Below are 20,637 nucleotides of genomic sequence, written 5' to 3' on the forward strand. Positions count from 1 at the left end.
AATATATTTATTTTGGCATTACCTTTCGTTAATGCTTTCGAGTTTTTATATAAAGGATCTGAATAGGCCTTTTATTTCGTTATGTTTGGCTGAAGTAATTCAAAATTTTGTGAAATGAGAAAATTTTCGAGGAGAGTTCGTCAACGTTATAGATCACAAGTCGCTCAAGAAAACGATACAACATTTTCAAGTAAAGATAATCTGATCACTCTAATTCGTTTTTATGCCGGCCACGAATGCCTTTGGAATGAACTGAATCCCGATTATTATGACAGCAATAAACGCAATCATCTCTGGTCTTGGATAGCTAGACAATTTGGACCAAAAACTTACAAGTCCGATGTTGAATTTGAAATACAAGTTTTGCAAAAACGTGCCCTACAAGAATTTGAACGTATAGAGCATTTTCAAGGAATGGGAATGAAGTGCAAACCGACCTTTGAGCTGATAAATGAGTTTCAGTTTCTTCTCGATGATGGAGAAGAGGTAGAATGTATTTCATTTTATCGAGTATTACAAAATGAATGTAATTTAATACTTCTTTAGGTTAATAAACAAGTATCAGTCGAGGTGGAGGAGGATTCCGCACTTCAATCCAACCAAGTATATCCCGAAAGTGCTGAAACTAAGAGTATACAAGACGTAAATGTATTTTGTTGTGATCTTAAAGAAGAACTTTCACGATTTCCACCGAAAATTCGTTTAAAAACTCAGCAAAAAATTCTATTCATCATGAATAATGCGAGGAATCAGGTTGATAAAAAATCTAAGAAAAACGTACACTGGAATATATAAGATTTTAATGGATGCCTTTGATAGTAAATGACAACCAGTATCCACTCCATAAACGACTTGTAATGGACCTTGGATCCAAAAAAAAATAAAAAAAATTTTTTCCTTCTTTTTGGAAATTGTAAACAACTTTGCAATTCTGAATGCATAACTATCATTAATAAAAATTACATTTGTCCCCATTTTTTGGTATTGCTAAATTTTTACAATCGTTTCCCAATTTTTGGCTACATCTTTGACATTGATATTTAAGTTTTTAGACTATTATATTAACTGATCCTTTGCCAAGGGGGAAAAATATTTTTTCTTTGTGTTAATCGCTAATCTTTATTGCGAAACAAATTTACAAATTCATTATTTATTACCTACATATTTCTTAGTTCCATATTTAAGCACACAACAATTAATTATTGTTTTAAAATTATCACGTGGTTTTTTCTTTCATTTTCGCTTTCTTTCGCTATTTTGTTTTTGAAGAAACTATTTTCAGCTTAAATCATTTATACAGAGTAGAAATCAACATTTCGCTTAATGATCACAATCAAAATATATATATAGATATAGGTAGTAGTAGTTACTAATATTGTAGGGCGTGGCGGTTTGACGCCATTTAGGGAAGTGGGAGCTTCTTTCACACACGCAGACACGCACACTATTATTTTCATTGGATTGATCGATTGATTGGATTGATACATTAACTAAAAAAAAATAATATATATTCCTCATATAAAACTAAGTGCAAGTAATGTAATTTGAGGTAAGGTAATTCAGAAGCTGTTGTTGCTGCTTTTTTTTGTCGCGGTGCTGTATGACTCCTATATCCCAAGTTTAAATACAGAATGCGATTTTCGTAAAGGGGCTTAAACAGCTTTTTCTAAGTTGTAACAAATTTTCATACAACCAATCAATCGATTCTATTATTTGGAACATCTTCCACACAGAGCTTTTTCAGCACACATCGGCTTTAGGTACACATCATCATTTTAGGCTTCAGGATTCGTTTCCTCCCTTCACCTCACCGCATAGACTCTTCTTCTGACTTGGTCAGATCAATTTCTTTGATGCGCCGGAATTAGATGATGTGGCCGAAATACTCGCCGATGCACTTGTGGTCGGTGGCTTCTTGGGTGTAGATGTCGTTGACGGTTGTATCGTAGGTGGCAGACTTATATTACTGGAAGGGAGAAGATTTTCACGTAAATTGCTCTCTGCAGTAGGAGATTTACTACTGGAGCAGTTTGCATTACTACTCGACCCTCCGCTGCCTGACTGATTGCTGCCGGTGGCTCCCTTTGTCGTGGATGCTGGACGACCAGAACTAGGTTTATTATCCGTTGGCTTGGGGGGAGTTGAATTATTTAAATCCTTGGCATTATCCAACAGATTGGGTGCCTTGTCTTGGGAATCCGGCTTGGTAGAGAAAAATAATAATATATATTCAAATTGGTAAAATCTAGTGGATCTGGACCTACCTCAACCTTTAACACCTTGGCCTTGTCCTGGGCGGGTGATTCGACAGCACCGAGTTCGGTGGCAATGTCGTGAATCTCTTTGGCCGAATCATGTATGTCATCCACAATTTTTGCCGTATCCTTATCCGGTTTTACAACCTCCGCTTTCAGTTTTTCGGCTTCCTTCATACTCTTGGCAATGGCCTTTTCGATCTTTTGCTCTGCCTCAAGTATTTGCTCTTTATCCAACAGACAAATGAGCTCCTCAATAGCTTTCTCGCTGAGTTTAATATTATCGCGACCAATAGATTCCATTACCTGTAAACGTAAAAAGGTGTTTGAGATCGATTCTAATCTGCAATATTAAGAGGGAAGCCTACCTTTCTTATCTCATTAACAGTAACAACACCATCTTTATCGGCATCGAATTTATCCAGAACGGCTTCGATATGACGTAGACGTGCCTCGTCGCTTGTCTCTTTGAGTTTCTTGATATTCAGCATGAGATCATCAATGCGTACGATTTCTTCATTGCGCCGCCTGGTGGCCTGTTTTGAGAGCAGTTCCGTGAACTCCTCCAGCTGCTTTTTGTCTATATTGACGGCCTCACTGTCTATACTCTGAATCACCTTGGTTATCTCATGAACAGAAATGGCACCATCCTTGTCCGCATCCAATTTAACGAGTAAATCCTCGACAACTTTAAAACGTTCACCATCGGAGGTTTCTTTCATACGTTTAATGGTAGCCACCAACTCATCAATACCAACTACGGGTTGAGACGTAGGAACACCACTTACATTGGAGCTATCGGAGACATCTGCCTGTTTGATCTGCTTCTGGCGGTGCTCTAGATCATTTAGCACATGATCCAATTGTGAAATCATTTTGTTGACCCTATTGTACAGCAACTTTGCAGCACGACTCTCACGCACTGGCTCCTTGACCACTTGTCGTACTTCACGCAACTCCTCGACATCTTCCTGATAGTCCCGAAGCTCTTCCTTCAGTTCCTTAATAGTTTCCTTTTCCACTACCAATTGTTTATCGGAGGACAGGGTCTTCAGGGCATCGGACAACAGTTGCACATCGGTGGATGATATACCTTTGTCCGTTTCGGGTGTTGCTGCCACCTCCTGGTGAAGTGTATGCTGGGCCTTGACCAGCTCCTCGGTAAAAACATAGGGAGCCGGTTGCTCATCCTTCAATGCTGTACGCTTTGCAATAGTCTCTTCATGCTCTTCCTCACGCTCCTCACGAATCTTGCGCTCCTCCTCACGAATGATCTCAATTTTCGTCTTATTATCCACTTTGCCTTCACTCTCGCCAATGGCATGCCTGGTGTGTGCACCAACGGCATCGGGCAACACTCGCATAGTCTCCTTCAGCTTGTCGGTGGTGATGCTATCATCAGAAATGAGCATGGCCCGCGACAGAAGTAACAATGTGGGCGGCACCTGCTCATTTAGGCTAAGATCAATCCATTCCTTGAGCTGGAAACGCAAACGTTCAGCCGTCAGCCCATACGCACGCATGCCTCGAGATTTGCAGGCCTGTTGCAGTTCAAATAAATCCAATGAATCGACGCCTTCGCGTGCAATAACCCGATCATCGGTGGCTAAAGAACGAAGTTTTAAACGCAATTGAAATCGTAACAAAGTCGTTGTGCCGATTGTATTTAATTCCAGAACACGACACAGAGCAGCCAATTGCTCCCGAGATAGGGAATCCAAAGTTATTTCATCATCGAAACGCTTGGCAAATTTTATAATCTCCTCAGTGCTGACATGATCATTGGGATTTCGTATCTTCCGAAAGAAGGCCTCAAATTGTTTGGCCTCCTCACTGCTGTGTTCCTTGTGTTGCACTGGCATTTGATCGAGAGTCTTTTGCAAGAATTTCGCCACCTCCAAACGCACGGCCAACGATTGCCTTAATCTCTCTTGTCGATCCTTGGCCGTTTGGAACGTTGAGGGCAGCATGCCCGGAAAGAATTTAATGAATAGCGGCAATAGCAGCTCCATAAAAGGCACAATAACAAATACCGAAAATGGTATCAATCTGAATAAATCGGAGGTGGTTCTCTGCAATTGCTTATTCTCACGCCTTGTCAATGTCTTGCCATTGAGTACGCGCCACAATAACTTTGAACTGATGGCCACATCGATGAATAGCAAACGAAAACCATGATAATAGTGAACCAATTCCTCCCAAATGCGTTGACTAAGTGGTTTCTTGGGTTTGGCCACAGCCTTATCACTAGTTTGCGTTAAAGCTGATGCTCCTCCACTGGCTGAGCTAGCAACATCACCAGTTGTATTATCCTGTGCCGTCGCCGCCTCTACAGCCGTTGTGGCGGCCGCTGATGCTGTCACTTTAGCTGCTCCTTGACCATTAGCCACCTCCTTCATAATCTCCTCGACTTTTTCCTTTTGTTGATTCTTCAACTTTTTAACGGTAACATCGATTTTCGAACTCGACGACTCCGAAAGGGATCGAGATGAATGAAAATCTCGGAAGCCATGACCAGAAAAATGATAGCCATATTGATGCTGGGGATGATAGCGACCAAACGATTCGAATGCCATGGACGAAAGGGACCTTCGTCTTAGCGTTTGCCTCGAGTGTCGAACTTCTCCACCGCTTGAGCAATCATTATGAGGCAGGTGATCTGTGTACTTGGTCGAACTGCAGGCTCGGCAATACGTTCTAAGATCTGTAAAAGAAGTTTTAAAAAAAATGCTTTAAATATATATATATAACTTTTCAATAAAAGACAATCACGTTTTCCAACAACAACAAACAAAATAATCTCAAACAAAAAAATAGTTCAACAATCTTGAACACCCGGCATAAATGAATAATACAAAAAATATACTATATAAAAAAGTGAATTCGATAAGCAATATACTTTCCACATGATTTACTTCGACTACCCAGCCGAGACGAACTGATAAAGCAAGCGATTAGTAGAAAACAATCAACAAAATTAGCACCTTGAAGTAGATTATATAAAGAGCAAAAAGAAATCCACAAAAAGAAAACTCTATGGTGCAATACTCTATAAATAAAAACTGTGATGCAAATTTTGCACTTTTCCTTTTTTCCTTTCTCTCAATTTTTGCTGGCAAATGATCAAGGGTAAAATGCACAACAAACACAAAGAGACAAAGAAAAAATGCACTTAAGGAGAAAGTGAACGAAAATTTCTTGTTTCTTTTTTTTGCAATAATGAGTGTTGATCTATCTATAAATTTTTGAGTGTATATTAGATACACACACACACACTGTGTATCTATGTTTGACTGTACTCAAGTGTGTCTATGGCGTCGTTTTGTCTACGTAAGTAGTCAGACGGGTACCTGCTGCAGACACCTGCACAGTTTTCTAAAGAAAATATGGTCTGTTTATGCCAAAAAATTGATTTTAGGGTAAAGAATGCATTTTCACGGCTCTTATTTTCAAAAATACTTGGACCACTAACAATTGACAAGATTCCGGATTCAAAAGATAAAAAACTCAGTCACAAGAAACTCCTGGAACTTCGAAATAATGTAGCTGGTAATTAAGAAAAACGGAAGCTCCTTAATTTTGTCAAGGATATTCAAAATGGGTCTTTTTAGGGGCTTTATCAACTATCATATTACTGTATAATGTTTCTATTAACAAACAGACCTCAGAAGTTATTTTAATCAAACTATAACGAATTGGTTAGACTTTGGTCACCAAATCTAGAAATGTTAAATCGATAAGGCAGAAGAGTGCCGCGATTGAGGAAAATGAGAAACAAATGTAAATAAATGTAACAAAATGAAAACAAGTGAAACATTTGAATAATTAGCACAAATCTTCTAATAATATCTTTAGAATGAGATCATAAGTCATCACCTGAGGGAAATTTTTGTAACACAAATACATTAAAAAATTGCCTATACGTGATAGGGATATGGAAATTTAACAGCTGATCACAAAAGTGCAGTCAAAACAAAAAAAAATAAATGGATTCGACACACAAGCACACATACATACACAACACACACATACACAACACACACAAACACAAACATATGTATACACATTGAGTCTCTTCATGTGTAAAATCAATGGAAAGTTTTGTGGGAATTTTTTTGTTGCCTTTTGTTTTGATTTTTTTTTTTTAGAGGTTGCTGCTTCTACTGTTAACGGCACTTACATCGCTTATAGAAGTTCACAAATACAAAATTCGAATTCGTCCCCTTATGTCGCAGCAGGGCATTCATGTTTCTGCGTTAGATGCTGTTTGGGGGGCCGTGTGGGTGGCGTGGCGGGTGGAGGGGGGTTGGCGGCTCCTCTAGTGCCAATTCAAATTTCGAGTAATTTTCAAATATAATTTTGAAATTCCGACTGTCGACGGAGTGTGTTTTCTTTGAATTAGTTGTCGTCGTTTTTCACTTTCTCTTCAATCTCCAGTCTTCTTGGCCCGTTTCCTCTTGCTTATCACGTCGTTTGTGTGTGTGTGGTTTATCCAAGATCTCACTCTTGCTCTTGTTCTACGCCTAAAAGTAAATCCATTAAACAATTAATTTGGTGATTGGTTTTCCATAATTAAAGAATAATAACAATGTAAGGTATGTAATATTTTGTGTATGTGGTTCAGTTGTTAACGTATATATGTATGTAAATCTGAGCACACATACGCCGACGTCAACATGGCGCGATGTTTCGCACACTTCTTTACATTTTTTTTTCTTTTTTGACAAAAAAACCGAAATTACACAACTACAGCAACAAATTTCGAATGAACAACAACTAGTTGTTGTTGTTAATTCTAAATTTCGCAAAGGGGAGCAGGTAAGTTGTCATCATCTCTTTCGCATTGACGTTGCATATATTTCTGACTATTATATTAATTTTATTTTTACCATTTACTTTTTAACGTTCGTTTGCTCTTTTTATTTTTTCTTTTATTGTGCTCGTCTGCTTTCGCTTAGTTATAACAAATTCGCTTTATTTCGAATTCGCCACTTCTACTATTTTCTTTCTATCTATCGATAAATATCGACTAGATGGCCCTGCCAACCTGTTATTATCGACTTCGTTGCCGTTACAATTTTAACATTGGTATACTTATTTAATTAAATAAATTTACTAATATTACTTACATAATTCTGTTTGTGTGAATAATAAATATAAGTAGTAATACTCATATTTATTTAACAGAGCGTTTCATTGAAAATGTTTCAGAATTGTTGGATGCTTGAAATGTTAAGAAATTGGATATGTATTTCTTAGTGTCAAGTCAAAATAGTTAGGACTTCGAAAAACTGGCAAAATGTATGTGTTTAATAGTGTTTATTTGTTTGTTAAGTTATTTCAGCATTATATACGCCTAAATATTTGAATATTTTTAACCATAATTACGTAAAATTCGCAGGCTGTTTGATCAAACCGTATTAGTAATAATAAACCTGTTCTTAAAAGCAGTCAATCTTTATATATTTAAATAAATTGGTTCAGTTTTAGTCGGAGTTATTGGGAATTACCATTAAAAAAACTCTAAGCAACTGCATTTTCCATTTCCACACACATTAATACTGAAGTAAATTTAAGTTATAATTAACCCCTCCCAACCGACGAAAATGATGGATGAGACTACAATGAAGTGTAAATGCATTTGCTATCTATTCAGTAAATGACAAACATAAATTTATGGTTTATCAACAAACAGATTACCTGGTCATTGGGACTTTTTATTGTCATCGATTTGGGAATACAATTAAAGCACATTTGAGTGTTCCATTAGAAATCAAACTGGTAGCAAGTGAACTATTTCGACTAGTGAACTATTTAGTAGTGTTTAAAATGCAAGTGTGGTTAAGAATTGAACTAATAATTATTGTTTTAGCCCTACAGGTTAATGGGCTAATTCAAATACTCGAACGCATTAAAATCGAACAAAACTATGAGTCGTTCCTCCTGCTTCAAAGCTTCAGTGATGATTGCTGGAGCAAACTACAAAAGAATACATCCATGCCCATTCTCAACATGAATGAAGATCAAGATTATCCATTGAAAAAGACTTTTAATAAACGCATTTTGGCCGTGGCATGTCTGAGAAATGAGAAAGAATATCTTCTAGAGGTCTTATTTAAAGATTTGAATGAAATGCGTAGTACTCCAACTTTGTTGTTGGTTGATTCAAAACAGAACTTAAGTGCAATCTTTGAAGAATGTCGGCAGCATCAAATGCTAAATGTTTTGGCCCTAAGAATAGCAAATGGCACCGATCGCTTTATCTACAGCTATGGAGCATTTCCCCAACTCAAAGTAAAGCGACGTGTTCTGCATAAAATGCAAACTTTGAACCATCCATGAAAAATCTACATAAACATTCAATTGTTGCTACGCCCAGGAATATATTACCGCGTTGCGTTCTGCATGTCAATGCAGAGGGACAGATTGAAGTAAAAGGTTTCATTACACGTATTGTAAAAAACTTTGTTGAAAAATTGAATGGCTCGTTGGATATAACTTTGAAGTATGGCAAGTGGCCTGATCACGAAATTACTGCAGCTTTGATGAATAATGGTAGTCTGGATCTATTACTTAGTGTTATTAATCCCGCATATATATACCATTTGAAGAATGACATGTATACCAATAGCGATATCCTTCAAATTGGAAAGTGGTCTTTGATGTTGCCAATGGAACCATTTATTGAACGTTCAAGTCTCTACTTTAATGTAGGATGTGTAGTGTACGTTACTTGCTTTTTGATTCCTCTCGCTTTTGTACTCCACAATGCTCAACGTTTCGAGAGAGGAGTGAAAACATTCAGCTTCAGATGTGGCATACATCTTTTGGATCCCATTCTCAGAGGAGTCACAGCACAACCGATTGTAGTTCCCAAAATCCTCTCGATGCGACTAGCATTCATATATTGGCTACTATTTTTTCAAGGTCTACTTAATGTCAATTTATTTACAGCGAATTTGGCCACTTTATTTCTAAATCCTCCAACAGTACATCGGATACGCTCTTATCAGGATATGCGAGATGCAAATATGAAGATCTTTTTGCATGTTGGTGATGTTAACGAAATGGAAGATTCCAAAGGAGAAACTCTTCTGCACAACTATAGTGATTTGATAGTAAAAACAGATTCGGAAGATTTTCAAAAATTTCGCTCTGAATTGAATCGCTCGTTTGCCTATCCAGTGACAAATACATTATGGCCACTATTAAGGGAAGAGCAAAAGAAACTCAAACGTCACGTATTTCGTCTTTCCCGAGAGATTGAGTTTATTCCATTTTTGGTTTTTGTACTACCGCTGGCAAAGAATTCCATTTATGAAAATGCCTTTAATCGCTATCTACTGCAGATCCATTCTAGTGGTCTCTATAACTTTTGGTTTTGTGAAACATTTTATGAATTGAAAGAAATTGGTCTGATGAGCTATTCGAACAAAGAATTTAATACTAGTCCCTATAGTATTAATTTCAATGATGTAGTCTGGATTTATTTATTCTATATTATTGGGTCTATTTTAAGCCTAATCGTTTTTGTTTTGGAGTTTCTCTACCACAAGTGGACCAAGCAATGAATGGAAAGTCACTTGTCATTGTCTAGAATGAAGTGTGAATAATAGCTCATAACAAAAATTAAGGGTTATCTAGGCATTTTGTTTATATGAGCTCTAGGGTGAACCGAATTTTTGTGAGAAACAGATGCTTCGGAAAAATGAAATTGTTAAATATATATTTCTAGTGCACAAAATGTTAATGTTAATTATGAATAAAGTTGTATGCTTACATGACAAATTTAATCGTTAATCCGATCGTTTCCTTTACCTGACACTACTTTAGACTAAAAATCGCAACTAAAAATCGCAAACTGCTATTTTAAACCAAAAATTGGCAAGTAAATATGTATGTTTGTACATAAGTACTTTTCAAAACGATTATGGAAGCTAGTTCATTCAACATTGGGTTCTAGATGACTAAAAAAAAAGTGAAAAACGCATGATGATTATATAGATTATAAACTGAACGCAGGAGCCATTATCTAATGGTGTTGTGGATTGTAAATGACGTGTAGTTTGTTACCCGAAGATAACGTATACGCAGGGTATGTCAGCTGTGTTAGAAATTTATTGAAATAAGTGTCTTAGAAAAGGGAACGATGTGGGACTCCTTAGCACGGACTAAAGAGCCCTTAAAAGAATTACGAAATAGTGATGGGACACAACCCATCGCTGACACAAAATCGAGAACATTGGGTTCACCCTATTGCACACGCTCGTGTCACAATTATTATAATTAAACCTATTTTTAAATCCATTGGTACAAATAAAATTCAATGTCTCAATCAAAGTTTTTTCAGTTAAGCAAAGTTCTTGCTCAAGTAAGGCATAAGCAAAAAACATGTGGCTTGTATCTAAAATATATTTGATTGTTTTCTTTTTCTACGTTGATTGTAAAAATATCGAACACTTTGAAAAACTTCTTGAACTGATTAAGCAAGAGATACACTACGAGTCTTTATTATTACTACAGGATACTAAGGATTATTGTTGGCCAGATATACAACCGAATGGAGCCATTTTCAATTTTAATCAGGAGCAAAAATTTCAACTTAAGCCCAACTTCAATAGTCGGATTTTGGCTCTAGTATGTCTGAAGGATAACACAGATCACGACGAGCTTAAGAACGCTTTGTACGAGAATCTACAAGATATAAGACACACTTCAACATTGTTTCTAGTCGGATCCTCTGTCAATATGAGTGCACTCTTTGAAGAATGCCTTAGCCACAAAATGCTTAATGTATTGGCTCTAAAAACCAACGAAGTAAATTCAAAAATGGATCAAATATACAGCTATAGAGCTTTTCCTCACTTCCAAATGGTGCAGAGACCTTTAAATGATATCAGAATCTACTTTGAACCACAAATTAAAAATCTTTATGGTTACAACATCATCGCGATGCCAGATAATGTATTACCTAGAGCTGTAATCTACTCGAATGCCCAAGGACAACTTCAAGTGACTGGCTATCTTGCCCATCTTTTTCAGAACTTTGCCAGAAATTTAAATGCTTCGCTAAGTTTTTGCTGCCTCATGCAGAAGGAAATCTATGATGATGAAACGTTATCGAATCTTATGGAAAATGGCAGTGTGCATCTTTCAGTCAGTCTAACAAGTCCCTCATTTGATCGATTTGAAATTAAGAATAGTAAAACCGTTGAAATATCCAAATGGTTCGTTATGATACCAGTCGAACCGGAAGTAAAACGCTTGAATTTATATTTCACACGAACTGATTTTCCACTACTATTTCTTGTCTCAATCTGTTTGGCACTATTGCTATGTAATGCTCAGCGCTTAGACGCGGGTCGAAGACCAAGTTTACTTATTTTCAATGACCTGGGAGACACTGTGCTGAGGGGCATGTTATCGCAATCATTCATCCTGCCCTCAGGATTGTCGGCGAAGCGTCTATTTATCTATTGGTTACTACTTTTTAGTGGTTTACTTCTGTGTAATATATTTATGGCACGACTTGATACATTTTTTATACATGCCCCAACATCGAAACGAATCGAAAGCTATGAAGATTTTCGACAAGCAAATTTGAAAATTTCCATCACCCTACATGATTTGGATCTCCTAAAAGATACCATTGAAGAGCAAATACTTGCAAATAATATGGATATATTTAATATAACCGATTCTGCGGTATATTTTCAGCAATTGCGTAATGAATTAAATACGACGTATGCCTATTCAGTGACTAATACATTGTGGCCCATGTTGGTACTAAAGCAGGCAAAACTAGAACGTCCTGTCTTTCGAGCCTCCAATGAGATAATGTTTTTATCGCAATTACTCCTGGCTGTTCCACTGCCAAGGAACTCCATCTTTGAGCATGCTCTAAATCGTTTTATCGCGATAACCCATACAAGTGGTCTTTATGATTATTGGTTGAAAGGCTCCTTTGATAATTTGATTCGCATTGGAAAAATGAGTTATTATCAGAGTGTGGATTATAAAAGCTATCGTGATTTGAAATTGGAGGATCTGCAATGGTTTTGGATACTGTATGTTATGGGAACTCTCCTCAGTTTAATAGCTTTTTTTTGTGAACGCTTTCTATATTAAATTAAATATAATGTACTCCCCTTTTAAGAAGTATAAATTGGTTTATTAACTTATAAATTAAATAGAAATACAATCCATAAAAAATACTTTCATATCAATTAGATACGTGTACAATCATTATTTCATAAATCTATTCATCACCTGAAAAGACTTGAAGTAACTGTTATATTTAGTTGTAGATTTCCATTTAAGCATTAATTTTTCTGCAATAAATGTTAATTAGCACCCTTCCAAATTAAAGAGGCACATGTATGGGGCGAAATTTATTGATTTGAGAATACAACAAAAACACTTTTGAGTGTTCCATTTGATGTCAGAAATGCTAATGTGGCTTTGGTTTGGAGTTTTTCCCCTAAACCAAGCGAAAAATGAAAAATCACCTGTCATCGCTTTAAATTAAGAGAAATAATAACTTATAAGAAAAAAGGGTTTGTCTAAACATTTCATCTAAGATATAAACACTAGGGTGAACCAAAAGCAAAATACAGAATCGATTATTATATTTATATTTTATTATTTATATTATATATTATTTTTCTTGTTTTTCGAAGTTGGCAATTGTTGATTGTCTACAAAAGTATACTTATTTTCCTTAAAACTTACTTATTTCTGCTGGGCAAACACAAAAACTTTATGATAAAATTACCAAATTTAATATAAAATTCGTCTTACAAAAACAAATAATCATCATACCATGCAAATCTTAATATGGCACAGACTTCGTGTCCACCCTAATGTAGATACAATCAAATCAGAAATTATTATAATTATCCTGTTATTGGCACTTACACGAAATCAAATTACATAAAATATTTTTAGTCAGAAACAGTACTTGATAAAGTAAAGCATAATCCAAAAATGTGGCTTAAATGTAAAATATATTTGATTCTTATTATATGCTTTGTCGATTGTAAAAGCTATGTAAAGTTCGAAAAACTTCTTGAACTGATTAAGCAAGAGATACACTACGAGTCTATATTATTACTACAGGATACTAAGGATTATTGTTGGCCAGATATACAACCAAATGGAGCCATTTTCAATTTTAATCAGGAGCAAAAATTTCAACTTAAGCCCAACTTCAATAGTCGGATTTTGGCTCTAGTATGTCTGAAGGATAACACAAATCACGACGAGCTTAAGAACGCTTTGTACGAGAATCTACAAGATATAAGACACACTTCAACATTGTTTCTAGTCGGATCCTCTGTCAATATGAGTGCACTCTTTGAAGAATGCCTTAGCCACAAAATGCTTAATGTATTGGCTCTAAAAACCAACGAAGTAAATTCAAAAATGGATCAAATATACAGCTATACAGCTTTTCCTCACTTTCAAATGGTGCAGAAACGTCTAAGTGATGTCAGAATCTACTTTGAACCACAAATTAAGAATCTTTATGGTTATAACATCATCGTGTTTCCAGATAATGTATTACCTCGAGCTGTAATTCACACCGATGCCCAAGGACATCGCCAAGTGACTGGTTATCTGTCTAATATTCTTGAAAACTTTGCTAAAAATTTAAATGCTTCGCTAAGTTTTTGTTGCCTTATGCAAACAGAAATCATACCTGATGAAACGATATCGAAGCTTTTGGAAAATGGCAGTGTGCATCTAGCAGCCAGTGTGCAAAGTCCTTCATTTGTTTTATTTGAAATACGGAATACCAATACTATAGAAATATCCAAATGGTTCGTTATGATACCAGTCGAACCGGAAGTAAAACGCTTAAATTTATATTTCACACGAACTGATTTTCCACTACTATTTCTTGTCTCAATCTGTTTGGCATTATTGCTATGTAATGCTCAGCGCTTAGACGCGGAAAGTCAAAGACCAAGTTTACTTATTTTCAATGACCTGGGAGACACTGTGCTGAGGGGCATGTTATCGCAATCATTCATCCTGCCCTCAGGATTGTCGGCGAAACGTCTATTTATCTATTGGTTACTACTTTTTAGTGGTTTACTTCTGTGTAATATATTTATGGCACGACTTGATTCCTTTTTCATACAGGCCCCAACAACGAAAAGAATCGAAAGCTATGAAGACTTTCGCCAAGCCAAATTGAAAATCGCCATCACACGACGTGATTATAACATCGTACAAGGTACAATGGAAAAGGAAGTATTTGAAAGAAACAAGGATGTATTTAATGTGGTTGATTCTATGGTGCAATATCAGCAAATGCGTACTGGTTTAAATACCTCATATGCCTATTCAGTGACGAATGCGTTGTGGCCTATGTTGATGATGAAACAGGCCAAACTAGTACGTCCAGTATTTCGAGCATCCGATGAGATGGTGTTTCTATCACATTTTCTTTTCGCTCTCCCACTGCCGAGGAACTCTATCTTTGAGCATGCTCTAAATCGTTTTATCTCGCAAATCCATGCTGGTGGTCTTTTTGATTTTTGGTTGGAACGTGCTTTTATTGATTTTGTTCGCATTGGCAAAATGAGTTATTATCCCGAGGTGGATTATCAAAGTTATCGGGATTTGAAATTTGAAGATTTACAATGGTTTTGGATACTCTATGTGTTGGGCATTACCCTAAGTTTGTTGGCATTCGTTTGGGAACGTTTTCTAAGAACCTAAAGATTATGAGCTTGAGTGCTTCGTAAACTCATCCTTATTAAATTGAAATGTGCATTAAAAATGTTACTTACATAAAATCTACAGCCCTGCGCATCAAACAAACATACAGGTATATAATTGTGCACTTAAATTGGTAGAATTAACGTTTGATAAAAAAAAATGAAAAATCAATAAACGCTTAAACTTTAAAAATTTATTTCATATTTACGAGTGAAAATCCAAACATGACGTTTAAAACATTTATGGCTCACCGAAGACTAAATGAATTTATTCGACTTTAAAAATATATTCATAACTAGCCATTTTGCAACTGGGCAAAGTGATTTGTCATCGTTTACGATAAACAGTAAGGACATAGATCCTAAACGAGAAGGTTTTTTTGTGGGGGAAAGTTTCGGAGTTCGTTTATTGTTTATTGATTGCAAGTACATATATTATGTGAAGAGAAATAAGAATATAAAAACTACAAAGTACATGAACACGCTCTATGGGGGTAGATGTTGGGGTTGGATTTCTGATTAAACGGAAATTAATTGACTGGTTTTAGTTTTTAGGTCGATGTGTCTTACTCTTAGGCCATATTGGTGTGCTCATCACGATGGAAGATCTTGACATCGAAGAACTTGAAGTTGTTCACATCGAAGTAGTAGTCATGGACCACTGGCCTGTTGAATGGGAAACCGAAAGGCAAGGCATCCACATAACGTGAGCCATGACCAATGCCGCAACTGACAATGGGATCGTAGCCAGTATATTGTTGGACAGCTGGCTCGTGGTAAGGATAAACCATGTAGAAGAACTGATAGACCTGACCTCCCTTCTTACCCTTGGGCAACATCAAACGATTTGGTACACCGCAATGGGTTTCCGATTGATCGAGCTTGAATTTGAAGTCGCTATTGGTGGCATCCATCAATTTCTGGTAGAGCTCCATGTAGGTAGTGCGATCATTAACCCAGAAGCTAAAGTCACCGCTGGCACGCTTGATGTGATTAACACCAGCTTCCAATTGGACCTTGAAGTGCTCCAATTCAAAGAAGTTCTGATAGTTATGCTCCAATGGGATGTAGCGACCATTCTCATCGTACTTGGGTCCAATGAATACCTTGACAACAGCTGGCTGAGCCTTCTCAGAGCTGACATCCAAAGTAAATTCGAAAGGCTTGTGATTGAGACGCTCTTGGCGAGCCTTGATCACATAGCTGGCACCATTGTAATGGGAATTGCGTCCAAACTTGTAGAGAACATCTTGGCTACTCTCAACCCATGGCTCGACATTGACGGCGTTGCTAATATCGGCATCGAAGTACTCAAAGTAGGTGGTCAGACTCTCTGGCATGTGTACGGCATCAATTTTGACGCCTTCGAAACCATAATCCTTCTGTGTGTACTCAGGGAAAGTGGCCATCATGTGCCAATAGTGATCGATAATATTCTTGTAGATCTCGTAGAACAAAGGATCACGCACCGAAGTATCGTAGTGCAGGAAAGTTCCAGGGAATTCCTCTTGATACTTACCATAGGGACGTCCCTCATTCACAATATAACGATACCATTTGTCCAAACTGCCATAAAATTGCTTGTTGACACTATCAACATTGCCCTGAATGATGTTACCCAACTGGTTGACCACCTCGACATCGTATTTCTCGTTCTTGTGGATCCAGTCCATAATGCGTTGTGTGTACAATTCAACATTCTCAACATACTCAATGTTGTGCGAATGATAGAAGCTGTGATGATTCTCGCGACTGGGATAGGGGACACCATTGTAGTCACGGAGGCCACTGTAGTAGCCAGTCTCCTCAGGCACATACATATTGAAATGAGGTACTTCACCCAAATCGTTGGACAAACGTTCCATGTAGTAACGAGCCAACAATTGCCAATGCACATACAAATACAGCTCACCACGACGATCCTTGTCCAGGACATGATCCTCACCACCCTTGGTCCAGAAGGGATAATCCAAATTGAAGTAATAATAGAAGCTATTGAAGCCAACATCCTCCAAATAGTAAGACAAACCATGTTCATAGTTAATCTCTCCATAGATATTCGAGTAGTTTGATTTCAACACAACATTATAGATATTGTCCAGCTGCTTAACGTGATGGAATCCATGCATCTTATAATGTTCGGCCATCTCCAAGGTCTGTCCATCGAAGAAGCTCCAAGGATGAATCTCATACTGAGCTGGCAGGACAATACCCTGCATATCATCACGGAACAAGCTAGCAATGGAGAAGGCATAGACAAACAATTGCTTGTTCACATGTTGGCGGGCCCAGAAGACCACATGCTGGAAGGTTTCCCAGTTCTTGGCGAAGTAGAAGAGACGTACCAAACCAATGGCGTATTCCTCATGACGATCGTACATCACAGTCCACACTTGATCATCATGGAAGGGATGGTGTTGCCACAAATCAAAGAAATGTTGCAATTTCTCTGGATGCTGATAATCACTAACATGTTCCCATGGCTTATACTCATAGTAAGTGGCCTCGTATTTTGTCACAAATACATCGTCCTGATAGATATGCTGTAGCATATCAAAAACGAAACGCTGTTTCACCAGAAAGTCCTTGTCGGCCACCTTTGATTCGATGTGCTTGCCATGGCTGCCAAGTGCCAGGAGTGTTAGAGTGAGAACTGCAACCGCCGTGAACGACTTCATCTTGCGGAATCATGTCGTTGCAATGCCAACCACCTGCATTTATACCCGGCTCACTCAAACCCAGTCTCCCACTGTCTTGCTCGGCAGAGAGAGACCGATCGAGACCAATGGCCGTTCATCGCAATCGCCTTGACATTATCATAATAGATCCGTTCGACCTCTGAAATATGTACATACATACATACATACATATACATTGCGCAAGTTTCCCAAAAAAAAAAAAAAAAAATGGATGTATGTACAAATATATTCTCATTTATTTCCGATAAGAATCGTATGAGCATGACGAGCCCTATTTTTCCCTCCTATTGGGTTTTGTTGTAGGTGTAACTCAAGGTTACATGGACACCTGTCATTACTATTACTTTGTATAGATTGATTTAATATAAGTAAATTGTAGCGAATGCACGGCAACAGCACTGCACCTTGATAGCATTTGATTTTATTTTTTATTCGACCGAAGGGTCATAAAAAGTATGAAATTCTATATAGATGCGCTCTGCTTATCAAGAACATGTTGCCTTTGTTGCTTATGTCTAAAAATATTCAATTCGATAATTGCAAAAACATTAATCATAAGTCATATCAACATTAAAATTCAGCGTAGACAACAAAGACTTGAGAAGCACAAGGTACATAGACCATCTGAATGTGTTGTGGCCACTACTTCGCCACCCACTCTTCGCCATTAAGCCTTATGAAAAGTTAGTTTAAAATAAAGGTTTTTTGAGAAAGTATTTTCATGAAACATTCATCTATGTGGCTCAGTTGGCTAGGGTTGTGCAGTTTTGCCAAAGGGTTTAATCGTTACTGATTGGTGTCCGGCCTCATTTAATGAGCCTTGCACCTCCTGGAAATCAGGCTGAAACCTATCTTAATCCGTGGACTTTTTTTGCGATTTGAGATAACAGTCAATTTTCAAATCAATCTGATCTTTCTAAACATGTCAAACAGTTCAAATTTTAATGCAAATGGCGATACAGACTTAAGTCCAGACCAAGAATAACAACATTTTTTGTTTTTTAATTTCTAAGATGCAATGCTTTTAAATTGTCTAACATATGTTTCAATTGCCATAAGTTCATCAAACTTTGAAAACAAAAAATGCCGGCTCGAGGTCTTTTTTGGAGCAAGGAAATTTCATCACAAAAATGCTCACCTCATTAGTGATATTGTCTAAAAATTCATAATTAATTTACAAAAATTTCTGACGAAAATAAAACAATTTGAGTTGTGTGCTTCAAGTATGCCCTTGTTAGAAGAACCATATTCCTAGAAATTCAATTTATTAAGAGTTCATTAAAATTTTAAGCGAAACGCTTCCACATAATCTCTAGAGCCAATACTAGGAAGGCAAACATCAAAAGCACAACATAGGCATATGAAATCCATTTAAGATCATCTAAATTCAAGGTGACGCCGTGTCGATCACCGGGACGTTGGCTCTGGCTGAGATCCTTGAAGCTAACCAATCCGGCTGAAGCCATATCGTGAAAATGCATTCCCACATAATACTGATAAATGCCATTGGCTCGCACAGCAAAATTCAGCCTGGTGATGGGTTCTGCAAACCAGGAATCCTCTGTTAAAGGAAAAGTCATTAGAGTCAAAGTACTAAGACACGCATCCATGGAGTACAAAAAGAGCTCTTTTTCGAAATACTTTTGCTGTTGATTGAACAAAGTCCAATGCAGGCGAGAGGCCAAATAGACATGGCTGATGTTAAAACCATCCCGGAGACGAGTAAACTCACTACCATTGACTCTATGCAAAGGAACATCCATTTCCATGCCAATGGCTACATCCACCTCATTAATGGCCATACGCAACCCGACTTCTCGAAGATCATTCACAGTTCGTGGTTGAAAACGTTTGGGTGGATGAGTTAGCATAGTGCCCAAAGCTGCCTCATAGATGCAACTTAAATACAAACCCATAATGCTTAGGCTAAAATAAACTGCCTTGAGGGAAACACTTCGGCAAGAGGAAAGACTTAAATGAAACGATTGACCCAAGAGGCCACGAAATGCTCGATCATTAAGCAAGAAATCCACCCAAGAACCGATGCCCACAGAAAAATATTCATGCAAACTTAGGAAGAATCCATAGCCATATAGAATGGCCAAGGCAATGAGGATGTTCTGAACATTGGCCAGCAGACGATATATTTCCCTCAGAGGCAACTGCTGGGACAGAGGAATCATCAAACAAATGTGTGTCAGCTCAAAGGGATAACTCCGTATGTGCTCCGGCTGTGAAGCCAGTGTCATGCTCACTGGTATATCTATAGGCAATTCCTGACTCAATCGCAGCACTCCGTTTGGATGTAGAACTTGTCCTGGTCGTATGGATGGTGGAAAGTTCATGGTAGCATTTAGTTTCCAGGCCAAAAGTTCAACAAATCGGCCGACAGAACCTCTTAGTAGCAGCTCACCCGTTCGCTTATCAACATAGACCATGGAACGTGGATGCCATTGATCGGGCATAACTATCAGCGGATGAGCTTGCATATTGATATATTGTCGATCCTTTTTGGAGAAGTTTCGAAGACTATGTTGCTCGAGTATGAAATGCGGTTGCGGGCTATAGGTGAAATAACTTAAGAGATCCTTATCTTCTTTCCACTGCAAGGCCATCACCTGCTGCATTTTCAATTGATGACAGTTTTCCAGAAGGCACTTCAACTCTTTTGAGGAAAACTTTTGTAGAAATAATATAGTTTTTTCTTTGCGTTTTAGTTGCTTTAGCCACTCAGACTTATAGTCATTGTCAAGGCAAATAACTTGCAAGGCTTTTGAGTCGTGTTTTGAAATTGAGTTATTTAGCCTTTGTAAGACCACTGGATAAGGCGAAGTCACTAGCAGTTGCTGCAGCCAATCCTCTGGGCACTGCTTATACCATATTCTTAACAAAGACGCATCTGATTCCTTGGCAGCTTGTCGAATAAATTTAATCACTGCAAGCGAAGTGTCCCAT

At 37.5% G+C, this 20,637-nt stretch overlaps 4 protein-coding genes across 5 annotated transcripts; 1 reads left to right on the forward strand and 3 right to left on the reverse strand.

Moving 5' to 3' along the window:
* The first annotated feature begins 30 nt into the window (after window positions 1-30).
* On the forward strand, window positions 31-992 carry LOC124460002. The gene is made up of 2 exons (XM_047009982.1): window positions 31-486; window positions 547-992. The coding sequence occupies exons 1-2, from the start codon at window positions 115-117 to the stop codon at window positions 793-795; spliced, it is 621 nt and encodes a 206-aa protein (XP_046865938.1). The 5' UTR covers window positions 31-114; the 3' UTR covers window positions 796-992.
* A 645-nt stretch (window positions 993-1,637) lies between these two features.
* Window positions 1,638-7,210, reverse strand: LOC6639755 (mitochondrial proton/calcium exchanger protein). Of its 2 annotated transcripts, none has more exons than XM_047009980.1 (5): window positions 7,152-7,210; window positions 6,436-6,778; window positions 2,624-4,959; window positions 2,265-2,561; window positions 1,638-2,202 (listed from the first exon to the last, which is right to left on the reverse strand). In XM_047009980.1, the coding sequence occupies exons 2-5, from the start codon at window positions 6,500-6,502 to the stop codon at window positions 1,837-1,839; spliced, it is 3,066 nt and encodes a 1,021-aa protein (XP_046865936.1). In that variant the 5' UTR covers window positions 6,503-6,778; window positions 7,152-7,210; the 3' UTR covers window positions 1,638-1,836. The 2 variants fall into 2 exon arrangements, with proteins under 2 accessions (XP_046865936.1, XP_015034468.1); XM_015178982.3 differs by having other exon boundaries at window positions 7,145-7,201.
* An 8,148-nt stretch (window positions 7,211-15,358) lies between these two features.
* On the reverse strand, window positions 15,359-17,661 carry LOC6639753 (larval serum protein 2). Its single transcript, XM_002062832.4, has one exon. The coding sequence runs from the start codon at window positions 17,659-17,661 to the stop codon at window positions 15,556-15,558; it is 2,106 nt and encodes a 701-aa protein (XP_002062868.1). The 3' UTR covers window positions 15,359-15,555.
* A 1,307-nt stretch (window positions 17,662-18,968) lies between these two features.
* Window positions 18,969-20,309, reverse strand: LOC6639711. The gene has a single exon (XM_002062831.1). The coding sequence runs from the start codon at window positions 20,307-20,309 to the stop codon at window positions 18,969-18,971; it is 1,341 nt and encodes a 446-aa protein (XP_002062867.1).
* Between the last annotated feature and the right edge of the window lie 328 nt (window positions 20,310-20,637).

The sequence above is a fragment of the Drosophila willistoni genome (assembly GCF_018902025.1).
Source record: "Drosophila willistoni isolate 14030-0811.24 chromosome 2L unlocalized genomic scaffold, UCI_dwil_1.1 Seg196, whole genome shotgun sequence".
NCBI lineage: Eukaryota > Metazoa > Arthropoda > Insecta > Diptera > Drosophilidae > Drosophila > Drosophila willistoni.

Coding starts and splice junctions, on each gene's coding strand:
- LOC124460002 (XM_047009982.1), top strand. CDS start 115: ATGAGAAAATTTTCGAGGAGAGTTCGTCAACGTTATAGATCACAAGTC. Junction 487..546: donor TTCTCGATGATGGAGAAGAG/GTAGAATGTATT, acceptor ATACTTCTTTAG/GTTAATAAACAAGTATCAGT.
- LOC6639755 (XM_047009980.1), bottom strand. CDS start 6,502: ATGAATGCCCTGCTGCGACATAAGGGGACGAATTCGAATTTTGTATTT. Junction 4,960..6,435: donor TGTGAACTTCTATAAGCGAT/GTAAGTGCCGTT, acceptor CTTCTTTTACAG/ATCTTAGAACGTATTGCCGA. Junction 2,562..2,623: donor CTGTTAATGAGATAAGAAAG/GTAGGCTTCCCT, acceptor TTACGTTTACAG/GTAATGGAATCTATTGGTCG.
- LOC6639753 (XM_002062832.4), bottom strand. CDS start 17,661: ATGAAGTCGTTCACGGCGGTTGCAGTTCTCACTCTAACACTCCTGGCA.
- LOC6639711 (XM_002062831.1), bottom strand. CDS start 20,309: ATGCAGCAGGTGATGGCCTTGCAGTGGAAAGAAGATAAGGATCTCTTA.